Genomic DNA, 20,655 nt, shown 5'->3' with positions numbered 1-20,655 from the left:
CCTGCTGTCTTACAGATTATTTTTTCTCCTCAAAGCACCATGACCTTCCACGAAATGAGGGCACCAGGATTGAAGCGGTATGCACCCCTGATTTGGGACAGACAAAAATATATAGGACTGAAACATTATAACGGATGGATTGGATTAAAAAAAACTAAAGTAACGACCCTTTCTCCACCAATCTTGAACACATTTTGAACCTGATAAATTCAAATTGATGTTATTTTCGCCTCTTCTATGCACAGCTGTCTGCTTAGATTTTTACCTTCGCCAAGGTTGTATATTGGGTAGCGTTTGTGTATTCGAGTAAAAGGACGATAAGTCAAGAATGCCTGCATTGATTGTATTGATGTTTAGTAGGTGGGTAGGTCTTGATGAGATCTTAAAACGATTAGATTTTGGGCTCCCTAGCGACTTGTTATGGTACTGCAGCAGAAATTCTGGGTTTGATATCACGAGTTCTGGACATGCTGTGGTCATGATTTTTAAGTGGTAGATAACTCTTGGGACAGAGAGTAAGTGGTGTAGGTTTGCCCTACCCACCTCCACCCCCACCCCCGTCAGATTGTTTTGGGACTGCATGGGTTGTTTAAGTGTCAGGTTTTGACGGAATAAATCAAGAAGGGCTTGACAGATCGTCATGATTTTGTGTTATATAGCTTAAACTCTACTATTCTAATTGAGTCAAGTTAGCGCTCCCAGCCTGTTTGCGCATTCCTTAAGAAGCGTTAACAGGTTGGGGGCGCGCCACGTGACCTCAATTACACCTGGACATACTCACCTGACACAGGGGTACTTATTACACTGATAAATCTTGTATTTTGTCATTCGGAGCGGACGAGCCTCACCGCAGCGTAGGGGAAGCTTCGCTACCATGTTTCTCGTCTTCTTCACGTGCTCTTGACTTTGTTTTTAGACCAGGTCTTCCCAGCGCGACAGATGCTGATTTTGAGAGCCCAGTGTGGTAGTCAGGTTTGGGGGATGGTTTACTCTTACCAAGGAGATATAAAAGCTCCTTGCTCTTACGTATCGTCCTGGGGTTTGCAGACTACGGTTGGTCGGGTCGGAGAGCCCGAGTTTAGAGCCCAGGACGGGCAGTTTAACGTGGCAGCCTGGCGACGGAGTTACTTGAACGTTTTGGCCGCCTTAGAGCATTCTTCTTGGGGTTCACAGGTGAGACTTGATTAGGTTCCTTTGTTGTTCCTATTATTATTTTGTGGAGCATGTCCACAGTGCTGCTTTTTCGTTTGGATTCCGCTAGTATTGTTTAACGTTTTATGTGGAGGGTAACCACTAGTAAATTGATTTTTGTTTTGTGGAGGCTATCCACTAGAAATTGTTTATTATTTCCGCGGAAGGATTCTGCTAGTATGTTCTCTCGTTTTATGTGGTGGGTAACCACTAGTAAATGATTTATTGTTTTGTGGAGGCTATCCACTAATAAATTGTTTATCGTTTCCCCGGAAGGAGTCCGCTAATAATGTTCTCTCGCTTTATGTGGTGGGTAACCACTAGTAAATGATTTATTGTTTTGTGGAGGCTATCCACTAATAAATTGTTTATCGTTTCCCCGGAAGGAGTCCGCTAATAATGTTCTCTCGCTTTATGTGGTGGGTAACCACTAGTAAATGATTTATCGTTTTGTGGAGACTATCCACTAATAAATTGTCAATCGTTTCCGCGGAAGGAGTCCACTAGTAATGTTCTCTCGCCTTATGTGGTGGGCAACCACTAGCTGTGATCTCTAGTTTTTGGAGGGTATTATGTTTTTTATCCACCGACGACCATGTGGTGGGTTATTCATTTTAGCAGATACATTTTGGTGTGGTTTGCAGCTGTACGCTGTAATCGCAGGTGGCGCATAATTTGATTCCTCTGACGACCACGTGGCGAATGATTAGTTTAAACAATGGCATTTTGGTGTGGTTTATAGTTGTGCGCTTTAATCCAATTTGGCAGGTGAGGTCTTAGGGAAAGCCTGTACTAATTGAACTGGTTTATGTGGAGGATAGTATATCTCATCGTTTTGTGGTGGGTTTCCTATGGCACGTAAATGATTGGTTATGTAGAGGGAAATCCATTTGTCAATTTTATTCGTGTGTATTGAGGATTTAGTGATTTATCTTCTTTTGTGTGGAAGATATCCACTTGATTCATTTTGCCTGTTGTGGGGACAGTATACCCACGGTTGTTTTTAATTGTTTTATCTCTTTTGGGTACGATATCCATGTTTTGCGGATGCAGACGTTTTATCGGTTGTGTGGAACGCATCTTCTGTGAATAGGTTTATTTACCGATTGTTGCTAGTTTACGAGGCGGCTAATTTCTGTATGTTTTTCCATGGTTAGCATTGTTCACAAGTTTTTAGACCTAGTAAGTAATGCTTTTTAGTTCCTTTTTCGGGGGATGTTCGACGGCGGGCACCGGGGTTTCCTATTATTACCCTTCTACTTCGGTAGGCCCACCAACCGGGGGCCGGTGCTCGTCCTAGGGCTGACCCTGGGTTAATCTTTATTTTTAAAATTGCATGTTTCTAGTCTGCTTGCCGTGTAATTATTGTTTGGAAGGTCGGCTATTGAGAGAGACGGTCATTTCTTAGTTTGCAACTTTCCTTTTTCGTTACAGTAAGAGTAAAAGTGAGTTGTTTTTGTTTGAGAATTGTCATCTCAGGGTCAGCCTTGGAACGAAATTCGTACTTGACTTAGCTAAAGGGTGATTTTTCTAGTTTCGAGTAGAGGTTTGGGTTGGAAGAAGGGTTTGGATATAGGTTTGGGATAGGATAGAGGTTTTGCAAAGGATAGAGGTTTGGGATAAGTTTGAGGTTTGGGAAAGAATTGAGGTTGGCGAGACAAGATGGCGGCCCCCAGATAGGTGTGTTACGGTTGAGGTGCGCTCCTGCCTACTTAAATCTCCACGCTATGTCTAAATAGAACTCAAACCGCATCAATTTCTGGGAGTCTAGGACGTTTATATTTGAACTGTTGAATGGGAAAGAGAACTAGGCGCTCCAGGGGCTCTAGCAGCACGGAAGAAGGTAGTCCGAATCTGAAACGCTGCCCCCCACCCAAGACACCGAAGATGGCGGCTTGTACGGGGAGCGACGAGTTGCAGTCTCTTTCACCAGAGCTTCAGACGCTCGCGCATCTGATCCTCAAACAGACTCAAAAACAACAGGAGACTCTACTAAGTCAGTTTCAGGATGTTGGGGAAAAACTGTCTGGCCAAATTCGCGCTTTAGACAACAAGGTCCAGGGTTTGTCAGCCGACTTAACCAGTTTACGCGAGCGGGTGGGAGCCAACGAACACGCTGCGGAATTCCAGTCGGAGGAAATTCAAGACTTACGCCGAGCGCTGGACGAGGAACGACGTGCGAGACTGAAGGCTGACCTGCTGGCAGAGCGTTATTCGAGGAAAGCCGACATAATCATTAGAGGCCTGCCATGCAACAAGGAGGAAGATTCACAACAGGTATTTGCTGTCTTTTTGTCGGAGAAACTTCATCTTGCGCCCGTGCCTTTCGCCGCGGTCCATCGCCTCTCCAGACCTACAAAAACACGCCCGAACCCACCCCTGTTGGTCAGATTGTTGAACTTTCACGATCGAGATCAGATTCTACGGGAGGGAAGGAAGTTACGCGGGAACAAGGAGGGACTGGCTGTTTACGAGCATCTCCCCCCTCCCCTTCAAGCAGCGAGGGCCAGCCTTGTCCCCGATCGAGACGCTGAAGCAGCAAAAGCCAAAGGTACTGATACTAGGGTTTCGATTTGGGTGCCTCCTAAGGCAACGTACGCAGTGTTACTTGTGAACGGTCAAGAGAAGAAACGCGCCGATGCGATTGACCTTATGCTATCTACAAAGAACACATGATGGTGAACATGTTGTTAGCTTCGCCAAGAAGCTTATGTTTTTGCCGACTTGGGTCTGTATGTAGGTCAACAGGATATAACTCGAGAAATTGTGGATGGAACTTTTTTATTTTTTGCAGGTGTGTAGCGGTTGTTTAAAGGCATGCCTAGTTCGAAAATGGGTTACCTGGCGTTTTCCTATGGTACATTAGCGAGCTTGGTATTTTTTTTGGTGTTTTTTCGGGAGGCATAAGTCAAAATGTAGCTGGGCGATTTCCACGATATTTGGCAGGTCTGTAGCGGCTGTGGAAAGGATTGCCATGTGCGAGAATGGTTTAGCTACCTTTTACCTATGGTGCTGTAGCTGGCTTTGTATGTAAGTGCGTTTGTCTGTAAGCAAGATAACTCGAGATGTTCTTGATGGATGTTAATGATATTTGGTTGATAGGTAGGGGACACAGAAAGGAAGGTCAAGTTCGATAATGGGCCTCCTGGCAAATTGTTTTGGTACTGCAAGTGAGCATCAAAGTTTGCGCCTAAATTTTCCAGAAGTGCCAGGTTCGTGATTTTTTACTGGTGGATAGCTGTTGGTACTAGGAGTCAATGGTCTAATTTTGGGCCCCCTAGCAGCTTGTTTGGAATTGCAGTGGGTGTTATATTTCGTAACTTTTTAGATGGATAACTCCTGAGGGGATTGATGGATATTTTTTGTTTTTGGTAGGTAGGTACTTTGGATGATTATCAACATAATGAGATGCAAATTATATAAATCACTCTGTATTTAATATAATTACTTAGGGAAACTTCTATAACGGTTGAAAAATACTTGTGACGGAGTCACCTGAAAGGACTTGAATCGACCCATAGATGTCTAAAAATAGAGGAGCCAGTGGAAGCAGGGGCTCCCTGATAACAGACGTTGTCTTGGAAGCATGAAATTCTGATTGACCAGGGATGTTACTAGGTCATCCGTGTACTATTCCGCCAGGATGGAGTCTGGTAGAGACTACTGGCTGAAAAATGCCTATAAATGGTCATGGTTCATGTTAGCAAAATACAAAGCCTGACCGTGTCCAACACGTATCTATAAAATTAAGCAATTAAATAGCTTGCTGAATTGATGTCAATACGACGGCACACAGCAAAGGATTCATAGCAGTTGAAATATAACATATCGATATACAAGTGTTGCTTATATCTATATACAGATCAACAATAAAAGCAACACTATATCATGGGAACGGTAAAAATGTAGTAGAGGGAACTTGACGAATATCACTTGATATAAAGATGTAGAGCTAATATCTACGAGACACTTCAGGTGTATTTTCTTATGATGGACTGCAAGGAAACTTGGTGTTCCATGTGCCAGTAACACTACATGGGTCTAAACAAACGAATAAGTACTATGTAAAGTCAGTAATATAACATAATTGAACAATGACGGCTTGTAACACATAGTACTTACATCTGTGAACTAGGTTAAAACAACAAGTGACCAAGTGCTGGGACAAGACAAACCCAACATGTTGAAGAACAGCACTTAGGTCAAAAGGGTCACCGTCAATTATCCACGCATTCCTCAACTCTTAACAGAGATGTGACATGTTGTAAGGGAAAGGTCGGCTAGAAAGAACTGACATCATTGCGAGAAATACAAATCGCCAAAGGTGGCAGGCGGCTGTCATCGGACAGTCGCAGAAATCATAACCTTGGACTCTGTAAAATACCTCTGACTTAACTCGCGACTGCAAAACTTTACTTTCTATTTTCATGAGATTGAAACAAACGTTCACCAAGGCGGGGGTCGTAGCAATCCTTACATATGGCCCTTAGATGACCCTTGGTGAGTTAAAAAGTTCCGTAAATTGGAAGGAACAACTGTTACAGTGGCCGGGGTTTGGTGAGTGACGAATGCAATTATCGGCGTGACTTCCTGTGGTTTCCAGGTTTCCAAGACCTACCCACATACCAAATATCACTTCAATCCATTCAGCCGGTCTTCAATTTGCTGGTTTCTACATACATACATACATACATACATACATACATACATACAAACGCTACCCAAAACATAACCAGCTCTCCGAAAGTAATTATGACAACACAAAATAGAACAGTAACCTCATACCTGTACAAATTGTTCTGATTATGCAAAGACATTCATTCACATCGCCAAAACATTTGCTGCATTATGTACACCGACAGAATAGACTAATCTACTCACAATGTTCATAATCCAACCAACCACTACATGATGTGACTAGATAACATATGGACTTATACACATTAATCATTCAAAAAGAACTATCTTCCATAGAAATTGTTTATTTGGCGAAGATATGTGTTCGAGGAACTCTAGTTTAAAATGTGACTGCAATTATTAAACGAACATCTCATCCCTTTGAGGCACTGGTGTGTTTTTTATGAATGTGAAGACAGTATTAGTATATAGGAATCAGAATACCTTCCTGTCTTGTTTGTAAGTCACAGGAAGTAAGAAATATGCGGCGGCATTAAATTTTGGAATTGGCTTGCAGGCTTGACAGGTGCAAGCATTCGTTGGAACACGTGCTGATCAGCGTGCACCTAATCGACTTGAAATGTCAACATACCTTGCGTAACCCACAGCCGAGCCGGTGTATTCCGTTGCTGCCTGTTCTTTTCTTTTGTTACAATATTGTTTGAGTTCTGAATCGGCCCGATTCTCCTACTTGTGTTCATTCATATCCAGATGTTATATTCTGTTATTTTGATTTCTGACTTAGTTGGATTATAGAAAACTTATGATCATGTTATTTTTGTTTCCACTTACTTACTTCATACCAAAATGTTGATTATGTTATGTGGTTTTGAGTTTTGAATCAGACTGATTCCCATATTTATGTTGTTTGTTTTGAGCTCTGACTTTGTTTGTTCTACTCCAAGGCAGAGATCATGGGATTTTGTTTATAATTTCCTATTCTGCTTGAGTTATGCCAAAGTGGTGATCATGTTATGCTATTCTTAGTTTTTGAATCGGACCGATTCCCATAATTACTTTTCTTTATTATATTAAGACGATGATCACGTTACGTTGATATGAGTTCGGTTTGATTTACACTAAAGTGGTGATTTCGTTATGTACATTTGAGTTAAGAAGTGGACCAATTTTCTTACTAATGACTGATAGTTGTGAGTTCAAAATGAAGTTTCAGAAGAAAGGTGATTTAGCTTACAAAACGTCACTTTCAGAAACAGAGCTACTATTCTATAATATTGAAGTGTAAGATTGGTCCAATTTTCTTATCTTCACAATGTTTCCGTGGAATTAACAAATGCGATACTTTTGACGGAGCCAACGAGATGGAAGGGCCACCAAGCTTTGTAACTCTTGTGTTCCGTTGAGCTTTATTTTGTTTTGTTCTAATGTTCTGTTATTTATTATTTTCGTTATTACTGCATGGCACGCTGTGTTATGTTTTCATGTGTTTTATACCTAATTTTGAAGTGTTACCTATGCTATGTAGTTTAAGTGACCCCAATTACCTGCAACAGAATTATGCTACTTTGTGTACATTAGCTTTGCCCAACTTATGTTTTGCATCCTGTGGACGCCCCTTTTTATCAAAATATTTGACAACTTATATTACTTTTCAAAGGTCTCATGGTATTGCCAAAACTTAAGATATGCAGTTATAATTGTAACGGTCTGGGCGACCACAGGAAACGCAACCAAATCTTTACATGGCTAAAGGATAAGTCTTATGATATATATTGCCTGCAAGAATCCCACTCTACACCTTTGAATGAGGAGAGATGGAAATCAGATTGGGGGGGTCCGATTCTATTTAACCAAGGTTTAAGTAATAGCAGGGGTGTTCTTATTTTATTTAAGAAAAATTTAATCTTTACTGTCCATCAAACTCAGAACGATAATTCAGGACGATGGATGTTATTGGATTTAACTATTGACCTATTCCGCTTTTCTTTAGCAAATATTTATGCCCCAAATACTGATAATCCATCTTTCTTTGTCGATCTTGAAAACAATGTACAGTCTTTAACATCTTCTGGTTTACATGCTATAATAGTGGGGGATTTCAACACAGCATTGAATTCTAACCTGGACAGAGCTGGACACCAAACTTCTAATTATCATCCAAACTGCCTTCAAGCCATCAACTCCCTTTGTGCCAACCTTAGACTTAGTCGACATTTACAGATACCACCATCCAACAGCCGTCCGCTATACATGGAGACGCCGACTTCAGGCCAGTCGCATTGATTATTTTTTAACTTCTTTTTCATTAACCCCTTCTATAGAAAATGTTAAAATTGAAGATAGCTTAAGATCGGATCATTCCTTAATTAGTATCTCTTTACTCTTATCTACTACACCAAAGGGGCCTGGCTTTTGGAGACTTAATTGTGATTTGTTGAGTGACCAGCTGTTTGTGAAAGAAACCTCAAAATTTATTACAGAATTTTTCCTCTTTAATGAGGGATCAGCTAACCCACACATCGTATGGGAAGCCTTTAAGTGCACTGTGCGTGGGCACATAATCAAGTTTTCATCTTGGAAGTTTAAACAAAATAGAAATACTGAAATATTGCTTATAGATGAGATCAAAAGGCTGCAAGAAGAACTAGACTCATCTCCGGATGACGACATTTTTGACCAGTTACAGGGTAAAAAACAGGAGTTGGAAATAGTTTATCAAACAAAATCTAATAATCTGATAATGAACAAAAGAGCCAAGTGGATGCAACAAGGAGAAAAGTGTACGAAATTTTTTATGAATTTAAATGGTAGAGGACATGTAAGAAAGAATATGACAAAACTTGTAAAGCCAGATAGTTCAGTGGTAATTGATCCGGAAGAAATTTTAAGACAACAAACAAAATTTTATGCCGACCTGTACACTTTCAAAGACCCCCCTATGTCTCTAGACCGCGATGTCTTTATGCCTTTCTTTCCGCAACCTCCACCAGTAAGTTTATTTGATAGTCAGCGCGATAGCTGTGAAGGGTTTATTACAGAGGTTGAACTAAAAAAGGCTATTGAGTCATTTTCTGTTGGTAAGTCACCCGGTTTAGATGGCCTTCCCATAGAATTTTATAGGGTCTTTTTTCAAAGTTTAAAACAACCACTGTTGGCTTCCTTTAACCATTCGTTTCAGGTTGGTTGTTTATCAGACACACAGAAAACTGGACTCATCACGTTATTACTTAAACAGGATTCCACGGGAAAAGACAAAGAACCTTCGCATATAAAAAACTGGCGCCCGGTGACCTTATTGAATTGTGATAACCGTATACTGTCTAAATGTTTGGCCCTCCGAATGAAGAATGTTATCTCATCTCTTGTTTCGTATGATCAGACTGGCTTTATGAAAGGGCGATCCATTAGTGACACTATACGGAGACTTTTAGAAATCATAGAATACTATGACCGAAATGAAATGCCGGGTTTGATATTTTGTGCAGATTTTGAAAAAGCTTTCGATAAAATTAGACATGATTTCATTTTTAAGGTTTTGAAGTATTTCGGTTTTGGTGATTCATTTATTACATGGATAAAAGTTCTGTATAAAGACACTTTTAGCAAAATCATCAATAATGGTTATATTTCCGAGTCGTTTGCCCTTAACCGTGGAGTCCGACAAGGATGTCCCATTTCGCCTTACTTATTTGTCTTAGGTGTGGAGTTACTAGCTATGAAAATTAGGAGTAATATTGAAATTCAGGGTTTAACAACATATGGTCTTGAAACAAAACTTTTACAATTTGCCGACGATTCCAATTTTCCCCTGGTTCCAAAGCTTGGTACCCTGTATGCCTTGGTAAAAGACATAGAAGTGTTCTCAACATTGTCAGGTTTAGTGCCAAATTTTGATAAGTGTATGATAGTACGAATAGGTTCGTTAAGAGACACCAACTTCTTTATTCCTTGCTTACTACCATTACAGTGGACAGATGGCCCTGTAGACATTTTAGGAATCCATATCCCCAAGTATCTATCAGATATTGTTGCTTTGAATTTTGACCGAAAAGAATCAAAGATAGATAAGCTTTTAAATCCCTGGAAAGGAAAACTACTTTCTCTTCTAGGTAAGGTTACTCTAATTAATTCCCTGATAGTGTCGCAATTTATCTTCTTGTTTCAATCCCTTCCTTCTCCACCTCCCTCTTTCTTCGAGAGGTTTGAGAAAAAAATATTTAAGTTTCTGTGGAGTGGTGGACCAGAACGAGTGAAAAGAAAAACAGTTTATAATCTCTACGAATATGGCGGTCTCAAACTTAGGAACTTGCAGGCTGTTGATCTTACCCTGAAAGCTTCTTGGGTGCCCAAATTGTACCATAATGATAAATGGTTCTGCTCTAAACTGCTACTTTGCTCAAGTGTTTTATTTACAACTAATGTATTTCCCTTTTCGCAACTCACACTTCGTGATTTCGAAATAGTTATGAAAGAAAAGGCACAAATCAGTCAATTCTTTAGGCATGTCATACAGGCGTGGCTAAAGTTTCAACTACGCCCTCCAGAGACTGCACAGGAAGTGAAACAACAGCCTATCTGCCTAAATTCACACATTCGCATATCCGGAAAACCATGCTTTTTGATGTCACTATACAACAGGGGGGTAGTCTTTGTAAATGATATTTTAGACTCACAAAATAAGCTTTTAACTTTCCAAGACTTACTATTAAAATTTGGGGACACATGTGCAGAGTTTAAGTATAATCAAATCATATCAGCAATTCCTAGCAATTGGAAACATTTACTACGACAGGTGTCACCAGAGTTAAGGGTTTGTGTTCCGGCGTGTAGAAACATAAACTGGCTTCAATTTCCAAATATCAATAAACATTTGTATTCATTTTTCATGTCTGACGCCAGGCTATGGGATATCTCTGACCGGATCCAATACTCGTGGGGGGAATACTTAAACACACCCATACAATGGAAAATAGTATACAGTTTACCCTATAAAGTTACCATTGATTCCCAACTACGCATGTTTCAATACAAATTACTATTTAAATTTCTAACTACCAATAAGATATTGCACAGGTGGGGGGTAATAGATACATCACTTTGCAGTTATTGCACAGAAGAGGAAGAATCAGACATTCATTTATTTTGGGATTGTAGGATTGTTACAAAATTTTGGATACAGGTACAGGATTGGTATTTTAAGCACACTGGGAATTATTTACATCTTACTTTGTTTAATGTGTTATTTGGTATTATAAGTGATCGTGTTCCAGCTCTGTCCAATTTTGTTATTTTGTTAGGTAAACATTTCATTTTCAAATACCGCAACAAACGTCTTAGCCTAGAATCATTTATTTCATATATGTCATATTATTTTAAATTAGAAAATATCATCGCCAGAAGACTGAACAAAACTAAAAAGCATATTGGTAAATGGGGTAAATTGATTGGTTATATATAATTTGATATGTGTCATGTACTACTGCAACGGTAATTGGGGTATGATTTCTTGAACTTCATTTCTTATTAAGTTCACTGTGTTTTACTTATCAGTTTTATAGGTTCACACATGTCTCTTTCTGTTTACGGTTTACGTGCCATGCATGTGTTTGTATGTGTTTCGTTCTTTGAAAATCAATAAAAAAATTAAAAAAAAAAAAAAATGGCCGAACGGAACAAAAAAAAAAAAAAAAAAAGAATTGAGGTTTGGGGAAGGATAGAAGAATGGGAAAGGATGGAGGTATGGGGTATTAGATGTTATCTATACTTGTGTGTGCCTTGCCTTACCGCATTACGTACACGGAAGGGAGATTGCGGAGGACTTTTTTGCCCATACCTTACACTCTCTTCGGAGCACGCCCGGAGGTCAGGCAGGATATAGCACAAATTGGGATCTGATTTGCATAATTAATGAGGAAGTTGTCTAACCCCGGTCTGTTTTATTATAGGACTATTGCAACATGTGACATTGATTAATGAGTAAGAGAAGAATATTGATAGATAAACATTAGGGGGCCAAAAATCTTATCGTTTCCAGGTCCCATCAAGACCTACCCACATACCAAATACCATTAAGTTATGCGGGTCACATATTACAGGTGATAACAAACAATAAATATATTGATAACTCATCTTTACTGTCTCTATGGCAGAGGATTGTACAACCTTTGACAACATATCAAACATGGTAATTATTATGATCCAGAAGGACTTAACAAATAGCATTCTATGATAATTTTCAAGAAACATGGAATTTCAAAGAACAGCACAAGTCGAGATTATTAACAAACAAAAGTCATATTTGATATGTGGTTTGTCTTCCACTCTGGGGGTATAAAAAGCACGACCTAAAAGTCGTTCCTGTTAGAACACCCGCCTACGCATGGAAATCTGGGTTTTCTTGTCCCGTTACTTTCTGGTAGGAGGAAGAAATCTCATAGTTTAGAATTTTTACAAATGCTTTGGGATATTTTACATCAGTATACAAAGTCCATTAAAGACATACGTAGTGTTTAGTCTCTGGAATGATAGAAATATTTGTAATAGATTTAGATGTCTTACGTCAGTTTTGAGACCCGAGACCTCTACCACCCTTGTGGTCTAGATCTAGAAAGACCTTCCGTAACTATAGAAAGATCACTAAAGATGACTTGAGACCCGTAGACATATGCAGAAACCGTGACTTTATTTGCAGTTTTGTACAACATGCGAATGCCTTAAAACCTTGCTGTAAAGGAGATACCTGACAACCTGAGCTGTACTTGCTCTAACCTGACAACCGACAGGAGTTAGTTTTTCTAAAACATTTTACCTTTTTCGGAAATAAATCAAAAGTGAACTTAAACATAACATTATGTAACAAAAACCTAGTCATTTTTTTTTAGTTTTGTATATTTATTACAGTCAAACAAACTTCTGAACCTCTTCAATAATGGCAGAATTCGGTCTAGAAAAAACGCATTGAGCCTTGCACAATCACCTAACGTGACGGGTGGCGACAAATTACCAATAAGGGCTGCAAGAGCAACCTCCATGGAGGAGCTCCACAGAGCTGACCTCCATGGAGGTTGCTCGTGCAGCCCCTTCTCCAAATTACATGTGTTATTCTGAACCTCTGCTCAATAATGTCAGACACAAAATGCATGTCGAAAAAAAGCCATTCTTCTTGTATAGTTATCTAACGTGGCGAATACACTGAGATGCATATTTTCTTTCAATTTTTCAATAAATTAACAAAAACCAGAGCATAAACGTGGCCAGTTTGTCTCCAACTGCTCGTCCTGATTAGGCCTCTCCCACCCTGGAAAATAAGATTAACTTTTGGTAAACCACTTTTAAAACATTCAAACTACTAGCACTAGTAGTGCTTCAAAACATTCAAGGGGCAAACTAAAACACTGTTGAAAGAATGTATTTTTTACATTCATGTATAACACTTTTTGTTTTTATTTCAACAACCTATTTGGCGACAAGACAACCGGTCGGCGTTAACTTAAGCCTGTTCTACATTAACGTTAAGGTCGAACTGAACAACAGATTACGTACAAATAACGTACGTATGTGTAAAAAACATATACTTTACAATATCTTGCATGTAGATTTCAAAAACTATTCTCCTGCTCAGGCGGATGACAAAAGTCAAGAATTACCCAACAGTTCATCTTTAATTTGTCTCTATCAAAATCTTCAGGAACACACATTACAAGCCAGAGACCGTCAGAAAACATTATTTGCTCTTTGTTTATCCCTGTTGCAATATAACACAGAATTCTGCCCTTCTTGTCGATATGCAACAGTAGCGAGTACACTGAGAAACTCACCCCGCTGTTTCTTTAGGTCTTCCGCGGTGGTCCTTTTCGCGACGCGTTCTCTCCTCTTGCTAAAACGTTTCTCTAAAGACTGCGCCTTCTCCGAGTCCCGGGGAACGATGGCTTCCGTGTCGCTGACAGAGGAGATGACAAAGGCAGTGCTCTTGCGCTCCTTCTTGGCTGCTCTTGCCTTGACCTTCGCTCTCTTAGAGCTCTCTGCATGTTTTCGTGATCTATTCTGTAAAACTAACATCTCCTGTTCAGACAGATACAAACAAAGCGATTTAGCTCATAGCGTCTTTATCGATAAGAATTTGTCAAATTTCCGTATATGATAAAAAAATACGATAAAAAATATGATGATCAACTCGTTGACTAGAAATGATATGATATGATATAAAATATGAACTCACGTCACGTCTGTTGGTGGCGTCGGTGAGTTGATGTCTAAGTTGAGTGCGTGATCCGGCGGGCTCCTTCTTGACCCGTTCGCGCCTCTCCTGGATAGTTTCCTCCAGCTTCTGCAGCCTAATTATAACTGGGCGGCGAGGGGGCAGCACCTGGAATTCGAAAGCGACGGACTCGCCCCGGATATTGAGGGGCAACAGGCCGCCTTCTCTCAGCTCAGCAAGAACGTCGGCCGACGACTTGCTAGACCTTGGCTGGGACATTGGAGGCTGTGCGGTTACCACTGAACATTCTGGAACAATTCAAAGAATACGTGAAAATCTGGTATTGCTTGTGGTAGCGTATATTTTTTGGGCAACATGTAAGATCTTGTAGATGTTACCTAAAGATCCCTAAAGGATGTGATAGGATAGGTCTACAACCATCCCCTTCCATCACAAACTCAACACAAGCGTTCGCAGAACTCAACCTTCGTGAAATGGGTGATGGTGCGGTGGTGGAGGGTTTATATGTAGACGTGTCATTGGCTAGCTTTAGTTCTGTGTCGTCCACAGAGCGTCACTTGTAAGTGGAAGTGAGAAGGCGAGGTGTTGAGAGGATGTTGTTGGTTTTAAATATGAAACTGTGAGGTGCATGTCAGGATGAGCGTTTTCTACGTCAGGCCGACATTATTGGAGACTTTTGTATGTCATTAAGAATCTAAAAGGCAAGTTACTTGGAATCTTGGCAGTAGGTGGTCAATGTTATCTGTGAAATGCATTGAGAAGTTGTAGAATATAATGCGAAGACAAAGGGTTTGTGGTTTTTACTATGGAATGGAATGTATGTGTACGTTATGGCCTGCTACAAACTGTGTAAAATGAAACCGTGTCTCTACGATTTACGGGAGATGAAGAAGGCCTGCTTACGCTTTTTGGGAGAAAGCATGGAGACCGTCACATAGGAAGGTGCGCCGAAAAAAGTGATATAGGCAGTAGCTGTATTTTAAAAGTATTCTATCATCCATCCTTTCTTGTTTGTGCACATGACACAAACTGTCCTGTCCATTCATTTCCATGGACAAAGCAAATACCTTTCATTGTCTTTTGAAGATAAAGACTTATATTGACTGGGCTAAAATCGACTGTTGCATCAAAATATCAATAAAATAACACATAAAACAATAACGTTGACCACATCAACGCCGTCATTGGTGAGATCCACATAAATGACCTTCACATCCCCAGCGAACACCTCCAAAATGTGATGGCTGGTGTCGTCACGGAATGCTCCTCCTCAGGTACATAAAAGTATAACTTCCATTTTGGGCTTGCGACTTGGAACTCATGGAACTTTTCAGATGACCCCTTTTCTCTTACCCAATCGTTTTAGTAACATATCAGTACAAATGGCATGAATCTGCTAACTAGCACCTGCGACCTACCCTAGATTAAATTGCAGAGAAATCAAGACATCAAAGTATAACTATCCATCTGGGCTTGCGACTTGTGACTCATGGAACTTTCGACATGACCCCGTGCGTGTCTCTCACCTAATCGTTCTCGCGACATGTCGGTACAAATGACGTGATTGTGTTAATTACCACTTGTGTCCTTGTTGTGACCTATATACTCTACATTACATCGCTTGGAAAACAAGACATAAAAGTATAACTTCCATTTTGGGCTTGCGACTTGGAACTCATTGAAATTCTGACATGACCCCGTGTCTCTTGCCCAAACGTTCTCGCCACATATCAGTACAAATGGCCGTGCCGTGGCGGGAACGCTTTATCCGCCCGCACGGGGCTTGTCAGTCAATAGGACTATACGCCTCGCGACACCTTTTCTGTCCGGGATAACATAAAACATGCATAATTTCTTCCTTGGAAGAGAGACCAAATGCTTATCCCGACAAGAAATTTGTCCAATTTCAGCAGGTAGGATAACAAATCCACCGCCGGAAGCAAATGTATCAATGGTTGCAACAATGATGATGTCGTAACATTCTTTGTTTCACAATGCAGTCCACTACATTGTGTATCCCATATGTCTAATGTAAACTCCCTATAAACAATCTCATCAATGACTGCAAGTTACTGTGAAAAACAAACCCTGCTTTGTTCATCAGTGTATTGTACCGGTAGTAACTGTACATGTGCAACCCTTTTAAAACGTGTAATACACGCCCCTGTATACAATATCATCATTGCCCTTAGTCTACAGATTATCAAATCTTATGGGGAACATGCACACCCCATCATGTATAATGTACTGTCCCTATAAACCATTTTCTCTATTGCGCAACTATGACCTTTGGGATCACTTCCTGTTGGGACGGGGTAAGCATGAAGCCCATCGGCATGACGTAATATCACCTAAATATAGCACGATTGCGTAATACCCACTATTGCGTAATACCTACGATTGCGTAAAACCCATTTTCCACCTACAAACATCCCCTGCAAACCCGTCAAAAGCCACTAAACGAAAAAACGCCTCGTACGTTTCTTCTCCTTCTCAAGAACTACCCACATACCAAATATCAGAGCAATCTGTCCAGCCGTTCGCGAGCTTTTCTGTCCACAGACACGCACCATACAACGGTTTCCAAACATACCTATTGCATTCTGCTAATTACCTCCTAATTTGCATAACAATCATACAATTATGTACATCACTACGTAAGCTATCTGCATACCTACAGTCATTCCGTTCCATCGACCCCTGCTTGCATTATTCCTTCTCAAAACCTAACACAAGAATGACTTTCACCGCCCCAGCAAAACCCCTAAGTGGCCAAAACTTACACACCTTACTATTCATTTACACAGCTACCTACCACGTAAAAATCATCACCCAAAAAAGTCCCGAAAAAAAAATATCAAAACCGGAAGTTCTGCTGCAGTACAATAACACTCCGCTAGAACGCCCTGCCGTAACGCAATTCCTACCATTCCTTCCTCATGTCTAACCCTACCCACATACCAAATATCAAAACAATCCATCCATACCTTCCCCAGATATCAGGCTGACAAACGTCCCTCTCACACACAAACAGCACTCAAAACAAACCCTTCGTTTCACGAAGGGAACAAGCTATTTGGAATGAAACCACTTAGTGTAACGACCGCATTTGAATTCTATGCCATAATTACAATAGACAAAAACAATAATAATAATAATAATAATAATAGCCTTTATTGCACATTCATGTCCTATCGGGCTAAGTACAGGCATATAGATACAAAAGGTAGTAATGCAGTACACATGGTTTCTAAAACATGGATTCTAAAACTAGTCTAATACATTTGTTCGGCTTCTTCTCGTTTCTTAGTAATGTTGAATATGTAGCTTGAGATGTGTTTGTATAATGTCGTTCGATCAAACCTCATAAGAAATAATGAATTTTTCAACACTAGACAAAGATTCAAAGCGAGGGAACTTTCCTATAATATAGCTAAAAAGAATACTTCTATCATTACTATATAAACTACAATCTAATAAAAAGTGGGCTTCATCTTCGACCTTGTTCAGATTACAAAACTTTGCAGCAGGGGGCTAGTACACTGGTAGTGGTGTTTGTTCAACTTTCATACTCCCGAATGCTGAGTGCTAAGCAGAGAAATTAGCATGTACCATTTTTTAAGTCATACCATATTCGGCCGGGGGTCGAACTCACGACCTACCGAATGCAAGGCGAACACTCTACCCACTTGGCTCATTGCACCGACGATAACGCTTATATAGACAGACAACAATACTCGGGATGCTAACGTGTCGTTACTTTGACGGATGAGGACTATATCTCTCATAACCAAAGGGAACAAAACAAACGCATTATCATGTAACTTTTGGTGAAGCCCGAGTTTTGAAACATTAAAGAAGTAAAAGAAACAAAATGTACCGCCGTGTATAAGAAATACAGACACAACATATGCTTTCTAGGCTTGGCTTCGCACGAACGAAGACACAACAAAATATCAATACACATGTCTGCTTAAAAACCACAAACGACGGCTATCGGGTCTAATATGCAGTGTACAGGGACGTCGGGTGGCGTAAACCAGAATACCGAATATTTCGCCCATCAAACAAGTAATACAGCTGTAATTGCAAGAGATATCCAACTTCTGCGTGTGGAACGGTGGTAAAGGTGATTGAAAAAGCATTCTTCTAGACAACGGCTATAACATCAGTAGCCTGTAACAACACAGAATGAAATAAGTCACAGGTACGCTCACCGCTATTAAACTGCTCGGTGGACAATGGGTGATCAGATCACTGGTGCAGTTTTGGCTACATCTGAAAAATCTGCGGGTGACAACATGCAACTTAGCTGATTTCCCGGGGATTTGAAAAGTTTTTGTACTTTTACATTTAAGATTTTTAAACAGAAGGCTCAAAATCTATTGAGAACCATTAGTGTTGAATTTTAACCCATGTCCTATCTGGTGGCGTACCTGTAAGTCCCTGCTTGCTATATGATATGAGCGGAATGGCGTTGGTATGTCATGTTCCCACGGTTCAAACCTGTTTGTTTTAATTAACATCTTTGGTGCAAAGATGAATGAACAACAGGTTTCTCTAGGGAATAATGCAGATGACACTTATAAACCAGACATAGTAGCGGGCACTGAGTCATGGCTCAATGAAAACATATCAAGCAGTGAAATATTCCCTGACAGCTATATAGTACACCGTAAAGACAGACAAACTGGCCCAGGAGGTGGTGTATTTCAGGCAAACAGGGATGATCTGATTGTCACCCACAGACCGGATCTGGACACAGACTGTGACATCATTTGGACTCAAACCCAACTTGCAGGAAAGAAACCGCTTATGATTGATACATACTACAGACCTCCATCGGACCAAGGCAATAGTCTGGGTGAGCTTGACAGCTCTATAAATAGAATGGGAACTAAGATAAACTCCGACAACGTAATCATTCTTGGAGATTTCAACACCCCTGGTATAAATTGGGATGCCAGCACAACAGACAACGCTCAGAACCATACAGGGCAGGCACAGAAACTACTGCACTTAGTGGATAACCATGGGTTATTCCAAACAGTTCAGGAACCAACTAGAAATGGTGATATTTTGGACCTGGTCTTAGTTAATAACCCAAACATAATTGAAAAAAACACAGTAGTTCCGGGAATAGGTGACCATGACATGGTTCTAGTGGACGTTAATTTGGCACCCAAACAGAACAAAAAACCAAAAAGGAAAGTGTACATTCGCACAAAATCTGACGAGCCGGCTATCAAGAATGACCTTGAGGACTATGTAACAACCTTTAACCTGAGAACAAAAGAGATGTCAGTGACACAGAAATGGAATGACTTCAAAGGAAAAATGAAGTACACGATGAACAAGCACATTCCTAGTAAAATGACATCAAGCAGATACAACTTGCCCTGGTTTAACAGAAACTTAAGAAGACACTGTCGGAAGAAGCAACGTCTTTACAATAAAGCTAAGAGAACAGGGCAAGAGAAAGACTGGAACAAGTACAAGAAGGTAAAAAAAGGAGTGCAGAAAAGCATAAGATCAGCACATTCAAAATACGTGGCAAACATACTGGGAGAAGCTATCACTGACAAACCCAAAACATTCTGGTCATACATAAAAGGCCTGAGGAGAGACCTTGTTGGGGTAGCCACTCTAAAGGTGGGGAGCACCATTATAAGTGACAGTGAGAAAAAAGCAGAAGCACTCAGTTCACAGTTTAAAAGTGTATTCACAGAAGAAGACACCACTGACATGCCATCTCTTGGGAACCCCTGCACCCCTCCAATGGAACGTATAGAAATTTCTACTTTTGGTGTAGAAAAAATGTTGCAAGGCCTTAATCCATCAAAAGCATCCGGGCCAGACCAAATACCTCCTTGGTTCCTCAAAATGACAGCCAGTGAAATCGCACCTGTTTTGACTAACATTTTCCAACAATCGCTTGACACAGGAGAAATCCCCCAAGACTGGAGGGATGCAAACATATGCGCCATTTTCAAAAAGGGAGACAGAGCGGTCCCCAGTAACTACAGACCTGTTTCACTTACCTGTATTTCCTGTAAACTACTCGAACACATTATCCATAGCCATATCATGAAACACTTGGAAGGCCACAATATACTTACAGACTACCAGCATGGATTCAGGGCAAAGCGATCCACAGAAACACAGCTTATTCTAACAGTTCACGATATAGCTGGGGCACTGAACAATAAAAGACAGGTGGATCTAGCAATACTTGATTTCACTAAAGCCTTCGACAAAGTCCCACATAGCAGACTCATATCAAAACTGGAGTACTATGGAATTCAAGGTACTACATTAAACTGGGTAAAGGCTTTTCTGACGAACAGAGAGCAAACGGTAGTGGTTGAAGGGAAGGCCTCAGCTCCAGTTAAAGTAGCGTCGGGAGTTCCGCAAGGGACTGTCCTGGGACCATTGCTCTTCCTATTGTACATAAACGACTTGCCAGACCAGCTCGATTCAAGTGTGAGGTTATTCGCCGATGATTGTCTGCTATATATAGAGGTATCTGCAAAGAATGACTCACAACTTCTTCAGAAAGATCTGAACACTCTGGAAGAATGGCAAAGGAAATGGCTTATGCAGTTCAA

The 20,655-nt window shown here is 40.4% G+C and overlaps 2 protein-coding genes across 2 annotated transcripts in view; one reads left to right on the top strand and one right to left on the bottom strand.

Annotated features, from left to right (window-relative positions):
* The first annotated feature begins 2,849 nt into the window (after nucleotides 1-2,849).
* Nucleotides 2,850-7,093, top strand: LOC118424291. The gene is made up of 2 exons (XM_035832840.1): nucleotides 2,850-3,881; nucleotides 6,208-7,093. Exon 1 carries the CDS (start codon nucleotides 2,986-2,988, stop codon nucleotides 3,865-3,867), a length of 882 nt encoding a protein of 293 aa, XP_035688733.1. The 5' UTR covers nucleotides 2,850-2,985; the 3' UTR covers nucleotides 3,868-3,881; nucleotides 6,208-7,093.
* A 5,399-nt stretch (nucleotides 7,094-12,492) lies between these two features.
* The window catches only part of LOC118430134, an 11,812-nt gene continuing 3,649 nt past the window's right edge, over nucleotides 12,493-20,655 (bottom strand). The window contains exons 2-4 of the mRNA XM_035840847.1: nucleotides 14,048-14,334; nucleotides 13,647-13,890; nucleotides 12,493-13,126 (exon numbers count right to left, since the gene is read on the bottom strand). Of these exons, the coding sequence (XP_035696740.1) occupies nucleotides 13,056-13,126; nucleotides 13,647-13,890; nucleotides 14,048-14,305 (573 nt within the window). The 5' untranslated portion in view covers nucleotides 14,306-14,334 and the 3' untranslated portion in view covers nucleotides 12,493-13,055. The remainder of the gene's footprint in view (nucleotides 13,127-13,646; nucleotides 13,891-14,047; nucleotides 14,335-20,655) is intronic.

This window comes from Branchiostoma floridae, chromosome 1 (assembly GCF_000003815.2).
Source record: "Branchiostoma floridae strain S238N-H82 chromosome 1, Bfl_VNyyK, whole genome shotgun sequence".
Taxonomy (NCBI): domain Eukaryota; kingdom Metazoa; phylum Chordata; class Leptocardii; order Amphioxiformes; family Branchiostomatidae; genus Branchiostoma; species Branchiostoma floridae.
This window is presented reverse-complemented; position numbering and strand designations above follow the sequence as displayed.

Bases quoted from the DNA above. Each gene is read 5' to 3' on its own strand.
- LOC118424291 (XM_035832840.1), top strand. From the start codon at position 2,986: ATGGGAAAGAGAACTAGGCGCTCCAGGGGCTCTAGCAGCACGGAAGAA.